At 39.1% G+C, this 13,284-nt stretch overlaps 2 protein-coding genes across 3 annotated transcripts in view; one reads left to right on the top strand and one right to left on the bottom strand.

The window, feature by feature from the left end:
• LOC134816713 (uncharacterized) overlaps positions 1-9,653 on the top strand; it is a 42,280-nt gene extending 32,627 nt beyond the window's left edge. Inside the window, exons 27-33 of one of the 2 annotated variants that reach the window (XM_063825678.1) lie at positions 742-765; positions 1,544-1,676; positions 1,958-2,026; positions 2,549-2,735; positions 3,015-3,124; positions 3,389-3,495; positions 7,354-9,653. In XM_063825678.1, coding sequence (XP_063681748.1) covers positions 742-765; positions 1,544-1,676; positions 1,958-2,026; positions 2,549-2,735; positions 3,015-3,124; positions 3,389-3,495; positions 7,354-8,134 — 1,411 coding nt within the window. In that variant the 3' untranslated portion in view covers positions 8,135-9,653. The remainder of the gene's footprint in view (positions 1-741; positions 766-1,543; positions 1,677-1,957; positions 2,027-2,548; positions 2,736-3,014; positions 3,125-3,388; positions 3,496-7,353) is intronic. The other variant, XM_063825679.1, reaches the window with a different exon arrangement.
• Positions 9,654-9,886: 233 nt separating this feature from the next.
• Positions 9,887-12,516, bottom strand: LOC134817104 (lysosomal thioesterase PPT2-B-like). Its single transcript, XM_063826210.1, has 7 exons — positions 12,259-12,516; positions 11,868-12,081; positions 11,405-11,468; positions 11,037-11,089; positions 10,695-10,872; positions 10,471-10,534; positions 9,887-10,084 (listed from the first exon to the last, which is right to left on the bottom strand). Exons 1-7 carry the CDS (start codon positions 12,418-12,420, stop codon positions 9,914-9,916), a joined length of 906 nt encoding a protein of 301 aa, XP_063682280.1. The 5' UTR covers positions 12,421-12,516; the 3' UTR covers positions 9,887-9,913.
• Between the last annotated feature and the right edge of the window lie 768 nt (positions 12,517-13,284).

The raw sequence follows: 13,284 nt of genomic DNA on the forward strand, positions 1-13,284 counted from the left end.
ACGTGGTATGTTAACTTCCTTATTTGGGTATCACGTGGTATGTTAACTTCCTTATTTGGGCATAAGGAAGTCACGCGGGCTGGATTCCATACAATATACATAGCTATCAGGTTTATTAGTATTACGTCACCTGATAGCCATATACGGGCGATTCCGCGGAAAGGTTAATCAGTGACGAAAAAAACAAATCTAATGAATAAGTTCCCTCCCTATCAATTATAATAATTTCAATTAACTATTGTGGGTGATTAATGTTTTAATTATTATTATCTCACTCAAAAATTATGAAAAGTAGAGTTGTAATTTTTGTTGCAACATAAGCAGAAAGACTTAAGCATCATTTAGAAAGAAAAAAGTTGTTTCCCTGCTTTGTTCGGATTTTACGCAAGAGTCCTATTAAACCAATATTTTGTGGAAAGTGTAATGTACACTACGTGGAATCGCCCATATTGTATGGTAAAACTGTGCTGATCAAACTAGTTGACACCTAAGTTATCAAGTGACATGAAGATGGTCACATGTAATAATGTTAAAGTGTTTAGTAGGGAGCTCTCGACAGGCAAAGTAAAACAAGGTAAATAACTTGGTTAAAATTAAAAAACCTACTAAACACTACAACGTTAAAAACTCACGCTCGGCCTTACAAGTGCTTTAATAACACCTAAACCTCACATAAACCTCACTTAAACCTCACTTTAAACCTCACTTAAACCTCACTTAAAACATCACTTTAAACCTCAGGGCCGAGCATTCAGCTCGTTTACGGTAAGGACATGTTCTGCTGAACTTGATTCTATTATTTGTGCCTGTTCAATTGTTGCATTTCCTGGTGGCACCTGTCTTGAAATGTGTTTTTTCAAAGCAATGACTGACACTAATTCAGTGGCGTAACGTTGGCGAATGTTGGCCCAAATCCCTCCCGCCCACAGCGCCCCCTAAAGTCCCCCTCCGGCCTACAACGCCCCCTAAAGTCCCTCCCACAGTGCAATCTAAAGTGCCTTCCCATCGCACGGCGGGGCCCTTCGTAGCGCCACTGGACACCGTGTCATGTATTTATTTAGAAAAGAAAAAAACTTAAATTACTTTGTATGTGCTCATACTACTGAATATGCATACATTTTTTGTCAAGAATATTTTTTCTCGAAAAAAATGTTTTCTGTAAAGTGTCCATAAACTCTCAAATCCAAACCAATGTATGTGGGTATTGACTGTAGAGTAGAAGGCATTCACTTTTTAGAGTTAATAGCAAACTTGCACAGATGACAGCATGAATTATTTCAACGGTTATTTAATTTTATAGGCATAAAATAAGTTATGGGATAGTTCACTTTACAGATAAGATACCACTGATTAATTATACGCTAATGCTGAACAATTATTTGAGACCCATCAGTTTTACTTTTTTTTTTCCAGCAACTTACTTAATAATTTCCTTTTTTAATTTTCACTCTCCCTCGCCAAATTTTTCCCTTTATTTTAAAAGATCAAAAGAAACTGTTTTTTTGCATATCAAGTGTCAGGAAATAACTTTCGATATTCTCAGGTCAGACCCTGTAATGGAACCGGAGAACAAAACTAAAAGCAATGAGGTCAAGGTTCTGCATGTTAAGACTAAAGATGTTAAAGAGAATAAGAAACAGGGAGCTAGTAGTGTGGAGAACAATCCTCAAGACAAGGTAAGAGTAGGAAGAGATTTTAAGAGATTTTAAGAGATTTTAAAGGATTTTAAGAGTGGGAACATACTTTATACTTTTTCATACCTATGTCCTTCTTTATCAACCCTGTTACTTACTTGATACATCCCAAAAATAGACTGTATTCGTGGGGCAACTCTTTTTGTGCTTTGACAAGAATCTTGATTTTTTGTCGGTTTTTCTGCCGTGTCACGTGAGACAATGTCAGAATAATAATGTACCTATTGTTCAATGTTGGCGAGTGTGTACCACTTCATTTTCAGCTAAAACAGTCTACTCACATGACGTTTATGGGAGGAAGCGTTACAACACCCATACCCCAACATGCCAAGGTAAGTCAAACTGGGCAAATAGGCGGCTAATAGCCCTCTAACAGCCGGCTAATAGCCCTCTAACAGCCAGCTAATAGCCCTCTAACAGCCGGCTAACAGCCCTCTAAAAACACCCATACCCCAACATGCCAAGGTAAGTCAAACTGGGCAAATAGGCGGCTAATAGCCCTCTAACAACACCCATACCCCAACATGCCAAGGTAAGTTAAACTGGGCAAATAGGCGGCTAATAGCCCTCTAACAGCCGGCTAATAGCCCTCTAACAGCCGGCTAATAGCCCTCTAACAGCCAGCTAATAGCCCTCTAATAGCCGGCTAATAGCCCTCTAATAGCCGGTCGGCATTGTACCTATTTGCCGGATTTTAGCTGCTCACACTATTAATGAAGCTTTTAAAATATAAAGTGGGCCTGGTCGGGAGGCTGTTATTATTTGCCGGTTCTACTCACAATAACATGAACAGCTTTAATAATTGTTGCATTTAAACTTGCCCATTTGCCTGTTTCCTAATATTTGGTTCCCAGGAAGATTCCAGGCAGAAGAAGAGTAAGAGCATGGTAAGAAAGGACATGTTTGGAGACCAGAAGCCTAAAGCATCAGCAGTAAACACCAGCAATAAGAAGCAGAATGTGAAGACGTCTAAAGTAAAGGCTCCATCAGCACCAGGAACCGGAAAGAAGGCTACTAAGACAGAGCTGTGGGAGGATACTGGTATGAAGCTTACCATGTTCATGTGTTGTGTTCATTGTTCATCAGCTTATTATTATATTTATACCATGGTGATAGTTAAACAGAGCTTGTTTTGAGTTTTAGTAAGGATACTGCTTACACATTAAGAAGATTTTACTGTTAACATACTGGTTAAAGAGAAGTATTTTAAGAAGATTGTATCGATATGTGAGTGTGACAGTCTATTATAATTCTAAGAGGGAGGATGACGAGTTAATTAACTAATTACTAATCAGGTTATTGCTAATTTCTCCCGTGCAGGAGTAGAGATAGAGGGCAGTAGGTACGGACCCAAGAGGGAAGATGATGAGTACGCTGGGGATCTGGCGCCAGACTTCTTCTCAACTCCCGCCAATTACATACATGAACCTGTGAGTCTAGTTTATGTTATAGTATAGTATCTACTATATATGTTTACAATAAATTGTTCATGTTATAGGGTCTCAATATAATGGTTTCTTAACACGGCTCAACGTTTCTGTACATATACGCTAGCTTCTCTAGCTCTTAACTTGTAAGATATTTGACTCTCAAAATGTTAGTTTAACTGGTATCTACCAGTTCCAGTTGACTCGAATATTTGGTTTTAACGATTGGCAATCTTGATTTTATCCCGTTAATTATGTTACCCTCAGGACCCGAACAATTTGAGCGAGTGGGGTGACCTAACACCCTCATTGGAAGCTGATTCTGTGCTGGGCGCCTCCCTCCAGAAGGAGATCGGACAGCCTGATTGGATAGGGTGAGTACCTTTTTACAAATTTTTAGCCTCTTTATGACAAGCAGTTTCACCTGTTAAGAAGGTCTCCCTCTTCTCCAAAAAAGCATAAAGACTAATTGAAACTACCAATAGTATAAAAAACTGTAATACCTTGAAACATTTTTGCAAATACATAATATGGATTTATTAGAATGCTGGCATAAAACTTTGCAAAATGTTGCTCATAAAAATAATATCTTACCTAGCTTATTGCAATATTCTGAGCCGACCAATACTTCAAACTGATAAGTATTTACTTATGTATCTACTCCTTCGAGTTCATTCTCAAGCCTTGTTAGAAACCCAGCCAGGGCCCCTTGAATGTCTTTAACCTGCTCTACTGCCCTGGTGATGTTCTGTCGCTTCTCTTCTGATTCCATACAATCGAGATTATCTCCAAACCATTCCATCGCTTCATACACTTCGTGCTGGCATTCATCAAGGTCATTGTGCCAGTCCTCGACTGCTTCGTGTCTATTTAAATCTATGTTCAACCTTTTGATTATTTTATCCAATACGGCTTTGTTGAGCTTTTGAACCTTGTTAGAATTCTTAGAATCGTTGCCCCACAATCCGAGGTACCGCCGGGATTCCAGGAACCGCCGTTGAGATTGACACTCTAATGTTTCAATGAGCTCCTCAACTTTCATGTCAAGATCATTGCAAACGATATCCCGTATTTCCAGCACCTCCTCCATACCTGAATCAGCTGATTCCCGCAACCTCTTGTACCGCTTCCTGTCTACAAAGTGGATGGGGTTATCAAGATGGCGCTGTGCGTGGGCGGATTGCTCGACCAGTGCGACTTCATGTGCTCTACACGTGTTAAGTATAAATGTCTTCGACGCTTCTGGTAGTTGGACTATTCGTAGTTTTATCGGAAGAAACATGGAGGGCATGTGTCTGTTTCCATCCTTCTCCCACTTATCTTCCAGATATGACTTAAACTCTCTTGCTTTGTCCTTGTCTACACATTGGATCAGTTCCCAGACAGGCCTTAATTCAAAATCAAAGGGGTATTCATTCGTACTGTCAATGGTTTTAGCCCACTCTCGGGCGATGTCAGTTGCTGTTGAAACTTCAGATTGTTCCTCAGCACCAGTTGCCCCAACTTTGAACCAAAGGTCAGTTTGCCCGCCCTGAGCTCTCCACTCGTGTCTAACCTTCGCCATTTTATTGGAGGAACCACGCCCACTTTCAAAGGAAGCTGTAGCATCCAGACTCGCACCAAGACACTCCTTACCAAACGCACTTTGGAGCTCCGCGGTTATCTTAGACTCATTGTCCTCTTCGGTTGCCTCCATCACATAGGTTCTCTTCACCATACCACCCAGTTGCAGTTTAATGGCATAAAACACCCCGATCCTACTCTCTATGTCCTCCACACTGAGATCCTTAACAGAAGTCTTGAAATCCTCAGTAAGATGATCCTGTGGATGAGTCCTGAAGCTCCCTCGGGTAGTTATACATGTTTTGGTACACACCCCGATGGCATCAACTCTAACCGTGTGGTACTTGGACTCCCCCGTCGTCTCCACCGCCATGCTGGCTGCCCCGGAGAAGGCTTTAAAGTGAGCTCCAACCTTCATGCTATCTGCTGCATGATGCGAGGCCGTGTAGTTGCTGTCAGAGTATTGGAGTTTCATGTCTACAGTTTCGTTTGTGGAGACGGAAATGTGTTCATCGCCCTCTATCTCGAATATTTGGTTGCCTTTTGCGAGGTGGGTGGGCGAGTATGAGTCAACGGTGTATGCGTAACATAGTTGACATACCATTGACTCCGCGAGATCTGAGTTCTTCATAGTGCTGGGAGATTGGAAAGTTGGTAAACATTTTAATAATCTCTAGATCTTAGCAAAAGCGTGAGAGGGCGCCAAAAATGATCATAATATTGTAGTGATAGGAGATAATTACATTAGTTACGATGATAATCACTTTGAATTAGTTACGATGATTAATTAATGCAGTGTGATTGATTATGTCTCAACGAAAAATACAAATCAAGTATATTATCAAATAGCATGAATTTCTAAAATTCTCTTCATGCAGCTCATTTGGTTCCTTGTGATAAGAATTAAAAGTACAAATAATGTAGGCAAAAAATCAAGGGACCACATTAACATTATCAAACATCAGCAAACCATATTATATATAACATTAGCAAACCATATAACATTATCACACTGTATCAAATTACGTTAATAAATTGTGATTCTGAATATTCGTATGATTAGCATGGTTCGAATTCACCGACGCATAATATAATATCTTATCATGCAGTTACATGACTAGCGGTTTTTGTTTTTAAAATGAAGTGCATTATTGATTCAATAAAACTCAACGTTATTTTACATGTTCATCAGATAGCCAGTTTATATTACTAGTCTTTATCATGCAATACCACTGCCAGTTGTTTCTTGACGACATCTCTAAATTAAATCCAAATATTAGAGGGGGGAGTGAAGAATCCAGTACTGGCTGTTTCATAATGAAGATTAACGCAGGGAAAGTATGTCGCAAAATATGCTTGCAATAGGATTTAACGTCAACGCGATTGCAATCTGACTTCAGACACAAAATATCTCATTACGCCCGTCTTCAAATGTATGCAAGCAAAGCACAATAATTTATATCGCTTTAACTCACAAATGCCATTTGTATTGCTTACCTGTGCCAAGTTTTATTCAGATCTAACCTCTAGCTCAAGAACAAAACTCTAGAAAATATGCAGAAAATATGCAAAAAATATGCAGAAAATATGCAGATCTTCTAAAGACAGCCTTAAAATACCGAGTTATTTCTTATCATTACCTGCGAAAAATGTGGCTTTAAAGCAGTCTGCGTTAAGATTTACCAAATAATCCATACGAAGGCTGTGCTCCAAGCTTAGTACACGATTTTTATTTAAAATACATTCAGCATACATACTGCGCTGAGGCATGTTGATGCCGTAATCAAAATTCAGTTCGGATCTAAATGGTAAAAAGTGAATATACGGTTGAAAACGGATCTTACTTTGCATTTACATCCAGGAAAAGTTTTAAAACTTAAAGAATCTTATATCAAATCAAGGGCTCGATGGTGCTGTACGAGTGTCGAATAAGTATCAAAATGTTGAAAGTTGTTAGTGAATGTTAGATACAAATAATAACTATTGACTGAGATGACGTGACATGATGTACGCATTATTTACATGAAAATGAACACAGCGGCCAGCGCAAAATTGGAAGTGACCTGAAACAAAACCACTCACAGATCGACGGCGCGCAGAGTTGTTCAAGTTCTGCACGCCTAAAATGAAAGCATGATTGTCACGTGCACCACACTCACTTTACTTAAAATAATTTATTTAAAACAATTACTGATACAACTACATAGTAGGGAAAATTGATCGTGCGTGGTGTTGGGTAGTTGGGTGTAACTGTGACGAAATTCTAGTTTAATTAACTCTCGTGTGTCCATGTATTGCCATTAGCAAAACATCGTACTAAAATACTCCTGTTTAAAACTTATCGCGTTCAATAAACGTGACCGTGACACGTGACAATGACATATTTGCTCCAATAAAGTTTCAAGATAATCTAGATCTACCAATGATAACACAGTAAATAACTCGGAATGGCTGTCACTTCAGCATAATCGGGGATAACTCTAAGTTTAAAACTCTTGCAAAGTTATTATCATAAGTTATTAGGGACTTATGAATATTTTATGGACATTGATAAAGTGATAAGTTGTGGCAATATAAAAGTGAACACTCAGATGCGACAACTGACAACATGATGTCACTTTAGGTATAATTTTAAATATGTAGTTTTTCTAACTTCTACTAAATTTCAGTTATCTGAGCAGCAGTCCAGAGAAGCCAATAATAAAGCCTCAATCTCGCTACACCGATCAACCCCGTCCACCACCGCCGCCGCCCCAACAACAGTCCTACATGGAGCAGGTTCCCTTCCACTCTCCTCCCAAGAACATGGCCTCTAAACAGCTACTTGACCAACTCCACAACAGTCCCCACAAGGGGGCCGGTCAAAGGAGGGACGAGGGTGATCACAGTGCCAAATCAGGGGGCAAACACCGGAACAAGCAGAGCTCTGGATACCAGGACCCTTATCTGGTGAACAACAACAAGCGGAAAAATAACCGCAGTGATAATGTCGTATCAGAGGAAAGGTATCGGGATCACCATCAGGACAGTCGGCAGCACAGGAATGATCACCATCGGCGCGAGGAGCCACGAGATGGGAATTACCGTGATCCTGGGTATCAGAGCAGTCCGAGGAAGAATTACCGTGATGAAATGCGGGGTGGTTACAATTACCACGACGATCCACGTGCTTACCAAGACAACGCACGCGGTTACCATGACAACTCGCGCGGATATGACGCGCGCGGAGAGATGCACTACAGGGAAAGGCCACGTGACTTCAACGACGGCAACCCATACGGAGATGAACGGGGGTACGGTAGAGGAGCAGCTCCAAACAGCTTTATGGGTCCCACTAGACCGGGATACCAGCCCCCTCCTCATCCTAACAGACCAACTAACGAACCTCCCAACTTTGATGCTCTGAAGCGGAGGCCAGGCAAAGGACGGGGTGCCCGAGGACGCAACTAACTTCAATCATTTCGGCAGAATTATTACCATGTGTTCATATTTCCAGTGTGTTCATATTTCATGTCTAACCGCTTCTATTTCATTACTGATCTCTGAACTTTGATTTGATCTTACTTTGAATTTGTAGATGCGCTCTTGAATCGCTCCTTCATTTCAAGATACGCTACTAGCTGTACGCCTGTAGCACTATCTACCAATTTTCTTTCGGGATTTATAGATTTTGAGGGAACTCCGTTTTCAAACTGGGAGTGCTAAAACTGATGTCGAGATTTGCATTTATTGAAAAAATCTTGACTCGCAAGCAATATAACAAATCTGAAATCTCGACCTGAAGTTGGCCCACTTCTTATTTTTCTTTATTCCAATTTTTCTTTCCGTGTATGTTTTTCTTCTTCCCAATTTTTGAACATCTACTCTTCATTCTACATTTGTAATGAATTTTAATCATGATCCGATTAAGTTAAACTTATTGTTCACCTTTTTAAATCCGGTGTCCGGGTTGCGGGTGCATTTTAAAAGTTTTCACGTTTTTATTCTTAATCTTAACATACTTAAAATATTCCAGATTCTCGAATTGTATTTAAACGCGTTGCGTTATTACAACTTGAATGAACATCACTTTTACCCGTTTATATGATATTACGTAAGCCAGCCAACTGCCAAGGGGGAGGGGGTACGGAACTTCTTGCATCTTGCTTGCTCTATAAGTCTATCATAAAAAATAGCTATTTAAATTTCAGAATAGCTTGCGGAGAGAGGAGGGGGTCTAAAATGGCCACTTCTTGCTTACGTAATATCTGAACGATTCGTAAACAGGATTATAATTTAACGCACATTAACAGTTAAATCGATTAGGTTTAAAGTCAAATCCCAATGCCGCACTGTCAACTGTGCCAAATTTTAATTCAAATTGACAGCTGCATATTCGAGACAGCTCAGAGTGCTATAAAAGGGTTGCGATTGCACGTGCTGCGATTGCAAGTGCTGCAATTTCACGTGCTGCGATTGCCAGTATACCGATATATTCTTGTTCGTCAGTTATTTACACCACAATATTGAATATGTAATATGTATAAAGCGCATTGACGTTTAACTTAGCATTTATAATTAAGAATTTCGTTCTTAATTTCACCGAGAACTGTTTCAGGTTGATACAATTTGTTTGGTATGGGTTGAATGAGTCTTCTGAACATTTTCTTCCAAATAGTTCATATCGCCTTGGGGAAAATATTTTGCCTTTTTGCTCGAATGAACAGGTTAAACGTTTTTGTCCCAAAAATTCATAAATTTTTCTTGTCTCAAGTGATTCACGAGAGAATCAGGACAAAAGTTCTTGAAGGGACAGCCCAAGTACATTATTAATTACTACAACTAGTACATTGTAGTACATGTAGTACTAGTACATTCGTTGGTAATTCAGTGATGAAGTTTGTTGTACTTGTATATCAAATCTGATTTAAATTCCGATGTAATGAACCGTCTGTTATTGTACCGTCCAGTACACAATTCCGACCGCATATTTATGAGTTTTATTTTGTCATCTGAAGAGGGCCGGAGTTATGCAAATAAAATGGCATAAGTGGAGAATTAGTCAAGGGTTTTTCCGTTTTCTCCATAGAAAGTCCCCATTTTATGCCATTGGCCCCACAATAGTACAAGTTCAACTTGTTTACTTGTTATCCAACTCTTATCCCACTCTTAATCTTGATACTGGTGTTTAACGATATACCCAGTTTTGAAGTAAAACTCACATTCAGATCAAAAATTAAAATTAAAAATCTAAACGACACTCTTGTCAGTGAAGTAAGGCTGAAGTAAAGGCAGAATACAGGTCGTCAGCATTCCTTGATTGTCTCTGAACTGCAGGTGAGTAAGACCGTCATATTTACACTTTACTATGCCACCCCGCTCGTCCAGTGTCCTCAGTCCGAACAGATTGTCTCTGTACATCTGGGAGAGTAGTCATTTTATTGTTAATGGTGGTCTTACAGGTAGTGAAGTCAATCCCGATACCGGGATTCCCGAAAATTTTCAGTCGGGAATTCCCGACCGGGAAATTTAGATATTTATGTTCGTTACATTTACAATTGCAAATTTTAGAATATTCGATGAATTGACTGCAATATAATTTTGAAAATTAAATTACCCGACTCGGACTACCAATACCATGAGCCGAGATCGTAGCAAAGCTACAAGCTGGAACGGATTGACATCGTAAATCAAATAGTCTGTTAGATTAAAATGTGGTTACAATCATATGACAGTTGGTAATAACTAATGAGTAATGACTGATGAGGTATGTAATGATGGAAGTGCTAACTTTTAAATGGACTCACCTTTGTTTCCTCCATTGGGATTACTTCTCCATCAAAACCTTCATCAGTGTAGGACCCAAACATCCTGATAACATTCAGCTCTAATTTGGGATCTATTTGCAATTTAACATCGAAACTAATGTGAGTTTGTATGCACTAAATCTGAGTAATGAATTAATTATTCATCAGTCCTACTATAATAGTAATACATACTATGGCTAAGTCTCAGTTGTTGGACTACTTACGTTGATTGCCAGGGGTCGATTACATCCTCGGACTCCCCTCCAATAAGAGCTAACTTCTTAAGCTTCAGAAAGTTCATTTTCTTTCTTTCTTTCTCCTCAGGACTGATACTCGAGAGCTCATTGTTAAGTTCAGGGAAGAAGGCTACTTCTTCAAGGTACATATTGTAGTGAGTGGGATCTGATGTGTTGTATCGTGTCCATTTTCAAAAAAGTAAAATTTTCAAAGTCATGAAACACACTCACAGTGGTGTAGCCGTAGTTTAAGTTTTTATATGTGATTTGATAAAGTTTAACTTGAAAATGTATAACTATAAATTAGAAGATATTGCTTAGTTTCAGTACCTAGGTAGTAGTTAAACATCGAGAAGGTCTGCCCGAAGAATGTGTAAAGCACCCTGAATTAAAAGTCTTTGTTAAAAGTTAAGATTCTGTGGGGACGTGAATAATTTAATTTGACGAAAACATAACATGAACATCATAAGCATCTAAGACTGAAGACTAAACTTAAAATGTTGACCCCATGCCCCAAGCAATTTCAAACTGATCCAGCAATGAGTAAAGGCAAAGCGTTCGCCAGATCAGTCCATTTACATTATGAATTAAAACAAAGTGTAATTCCTAATTCTTAAAAAGTTGTATTGAGACAGACTAAGTGCACGTGCTCACATATATAATAGTTAAAATGAATGCTTTATAAATTGTTGACTAACTTGTAGATTGTTGTTCTTGAGTACCAATGAAGGAAGGGAACGAAAGTTTCTGCCAATGGTGGTGCTGAAAGTTTTGATGTTTAAGGCCTTTGTTGTTTGTGTTTCAGCCGAGACTCAAGAAATTGAAAAAGCTGCATTTCATTGCTGGGCCTTGAAACAAATATTTACAATTTAGTTTTACGGCTGGTATCATCGGTAAAAATGTTTAAAAACCGCACACTTCACGGATGAAAGGTTCACCTTGTATTGACCTATAACTATGTGCATGTGTTTTCGGCTTCGAGCCACTGCAAGCGCGAGGGCTTTGGTTAGAGCAAAATGAATTACTGGGCCGCGCTCAGCCTGTCATTCCGCCAAATATTTATTTGTTAATAAACATAATAGCCTGGGGTCCTCAGGTAAAAAATGAAAAGCGACCGTGTACATAGACCTTCAACATCACTAATACATAATAAAATCTCACCTCCATAAACACCATGTTGAGGAGAAGCTAGCGAGATGAACAGCTCAACATTGTGATCATCCCACTCTTCTATCATAGCCCTCCAGATCAACCCTCCTTGGGAGTATCCTACAGCTATGACTTTGTCGTATTGGGCGGCGATCTTCTTCACTCGAGGAAGGATGTCCGGTACTTGGTACTGCATGGGAGTAATACTCGCCGCGTAGTTGTACGCCTGCGATGGGGATGACTTGTAGTTGTGTAGTTGATGCATGTTCTCAGATTAGCGCACGATATAATAATAATACTATGGAGCTGCAATGGAGAAAAATTAATAGATGTTAGTTTTATATAGCTCTTTTTAAGATTAAGACAAGATTGAGTATAACAAATGTTTATTCTCCAGACTTACATCAAGAAGATGAACTGGGATACCGGTATTCCTCTCGATAAACTTTTTGAAGTTGTTGTGCTCGTAGTAGCCCTCCACCACACCGTGCATGTGGATAATCCCCACTTTGTAGGAATCCACACAAGTCACCGCCACTAAAACTAGCGAAACCAACGACAACATTTCAGCTAACTTTGACAAACCAAGTTGACGTGCTCGAAGCTAGTATTTATAACGGGACTTGCGCAATATTTGCAAACGGTGCTGGCATGGTGAGTGGTGTCTGATCAATCCTTTGATTCATTTAAATTAAACCGCATTTCACACCTGTCTTCCTCTTTAAGGGTGAACCAAGTGTCAAATTTTAGTATTGAACGTTTAGAAATAACTTCACAAAGCCTCGTTGAGTCTATTAAATATTTGTAATAGGCCATTTGGTCCTTCATCACAGAGGCGAAGTACTGTTTATACCAACTCCTATTGGCTGGTAGACAATATGACGTTAATAAATTTTCTAATTTTAACACCTGGTCGACAGATGGAATCAGAGTGGAGATGGAAATTAAACAACTTTGTTAGAATAGAATAAATTAAATCTGTAAAACAAAACAACACAAATAGTATAAAACCAATCAACTGTTTACTCTTTATAAGAGTCACATGTCATTCAAACAACCACTGTTAATGATTTATCAAAATATAAACCACACGAACAACGAAGAAGTGTTCGAGCCAATTATTCATTGGGTTGCGATTTTCACAGCAAAGTTGCATTTATAGATACAGGGTGGGCCAAAAGTCAGTGTGCAAACGTTGGGTCTTATACCTCCGCTGAGTTTTATATTTGAGAGCTGTTGCTTTGCAGATGGCATACTGTACTTACTGGTTCGAGGATTCCGTCGTCAAAATTTGAAAATTCGAATATTTTAGACCACGCCCATTCAATATTAAAACACCTATATTGTTTTCTCTGAAAATCCTGAACGCCTAATTTTTTTAGAGACGGTAGATTATCAAATGTTGCATATGATTTGAAAAAATGAGGCA

This window comes from Bolinopsis microptera, chromosome 6, assembly GCF_026151205.1.
Source record: "Bolinopsis microptera isolate Bmic1 chromosome 6, MBARI_Bmic_1.0, whole genome shotgun sequence".
NCBI classification, from domain to species: domain Eukaryota; kingdom Metazoa; phylum Ctenophora; class Tentaculata; order Lobata; family Bolinopsidae; genus Bolinopsis; species Bolinopsis microptera.

What these genes read in the sequence shown, in the direction of transcription:
- LOC134817104 (XM_063826210.1), bottom strand. Translation starts at nt 12,420, where the DNA reads ATGTTGTCGTTGGTTTCGCTAGTTTTAGTGGCGGTGACTTGTGTGGAT. An exon ending in GATGTTTAACTACTACCTAG is followed by an intron (nt 10,873 to 11,036) that starts GTACTGAAACTA and finishes ACAACACATCAG; the next exon opens with ATCCCACTCACTACAATATG. An exon ending in TCCCAATGGAGGAAACAAAG is followed by an intron (nt 10,085 to 10,470) that starts GTGAGTCCATTT and finishes CTACTCTCCCAG; the next exon opens with ATGTACAGAGACAATCTGTT.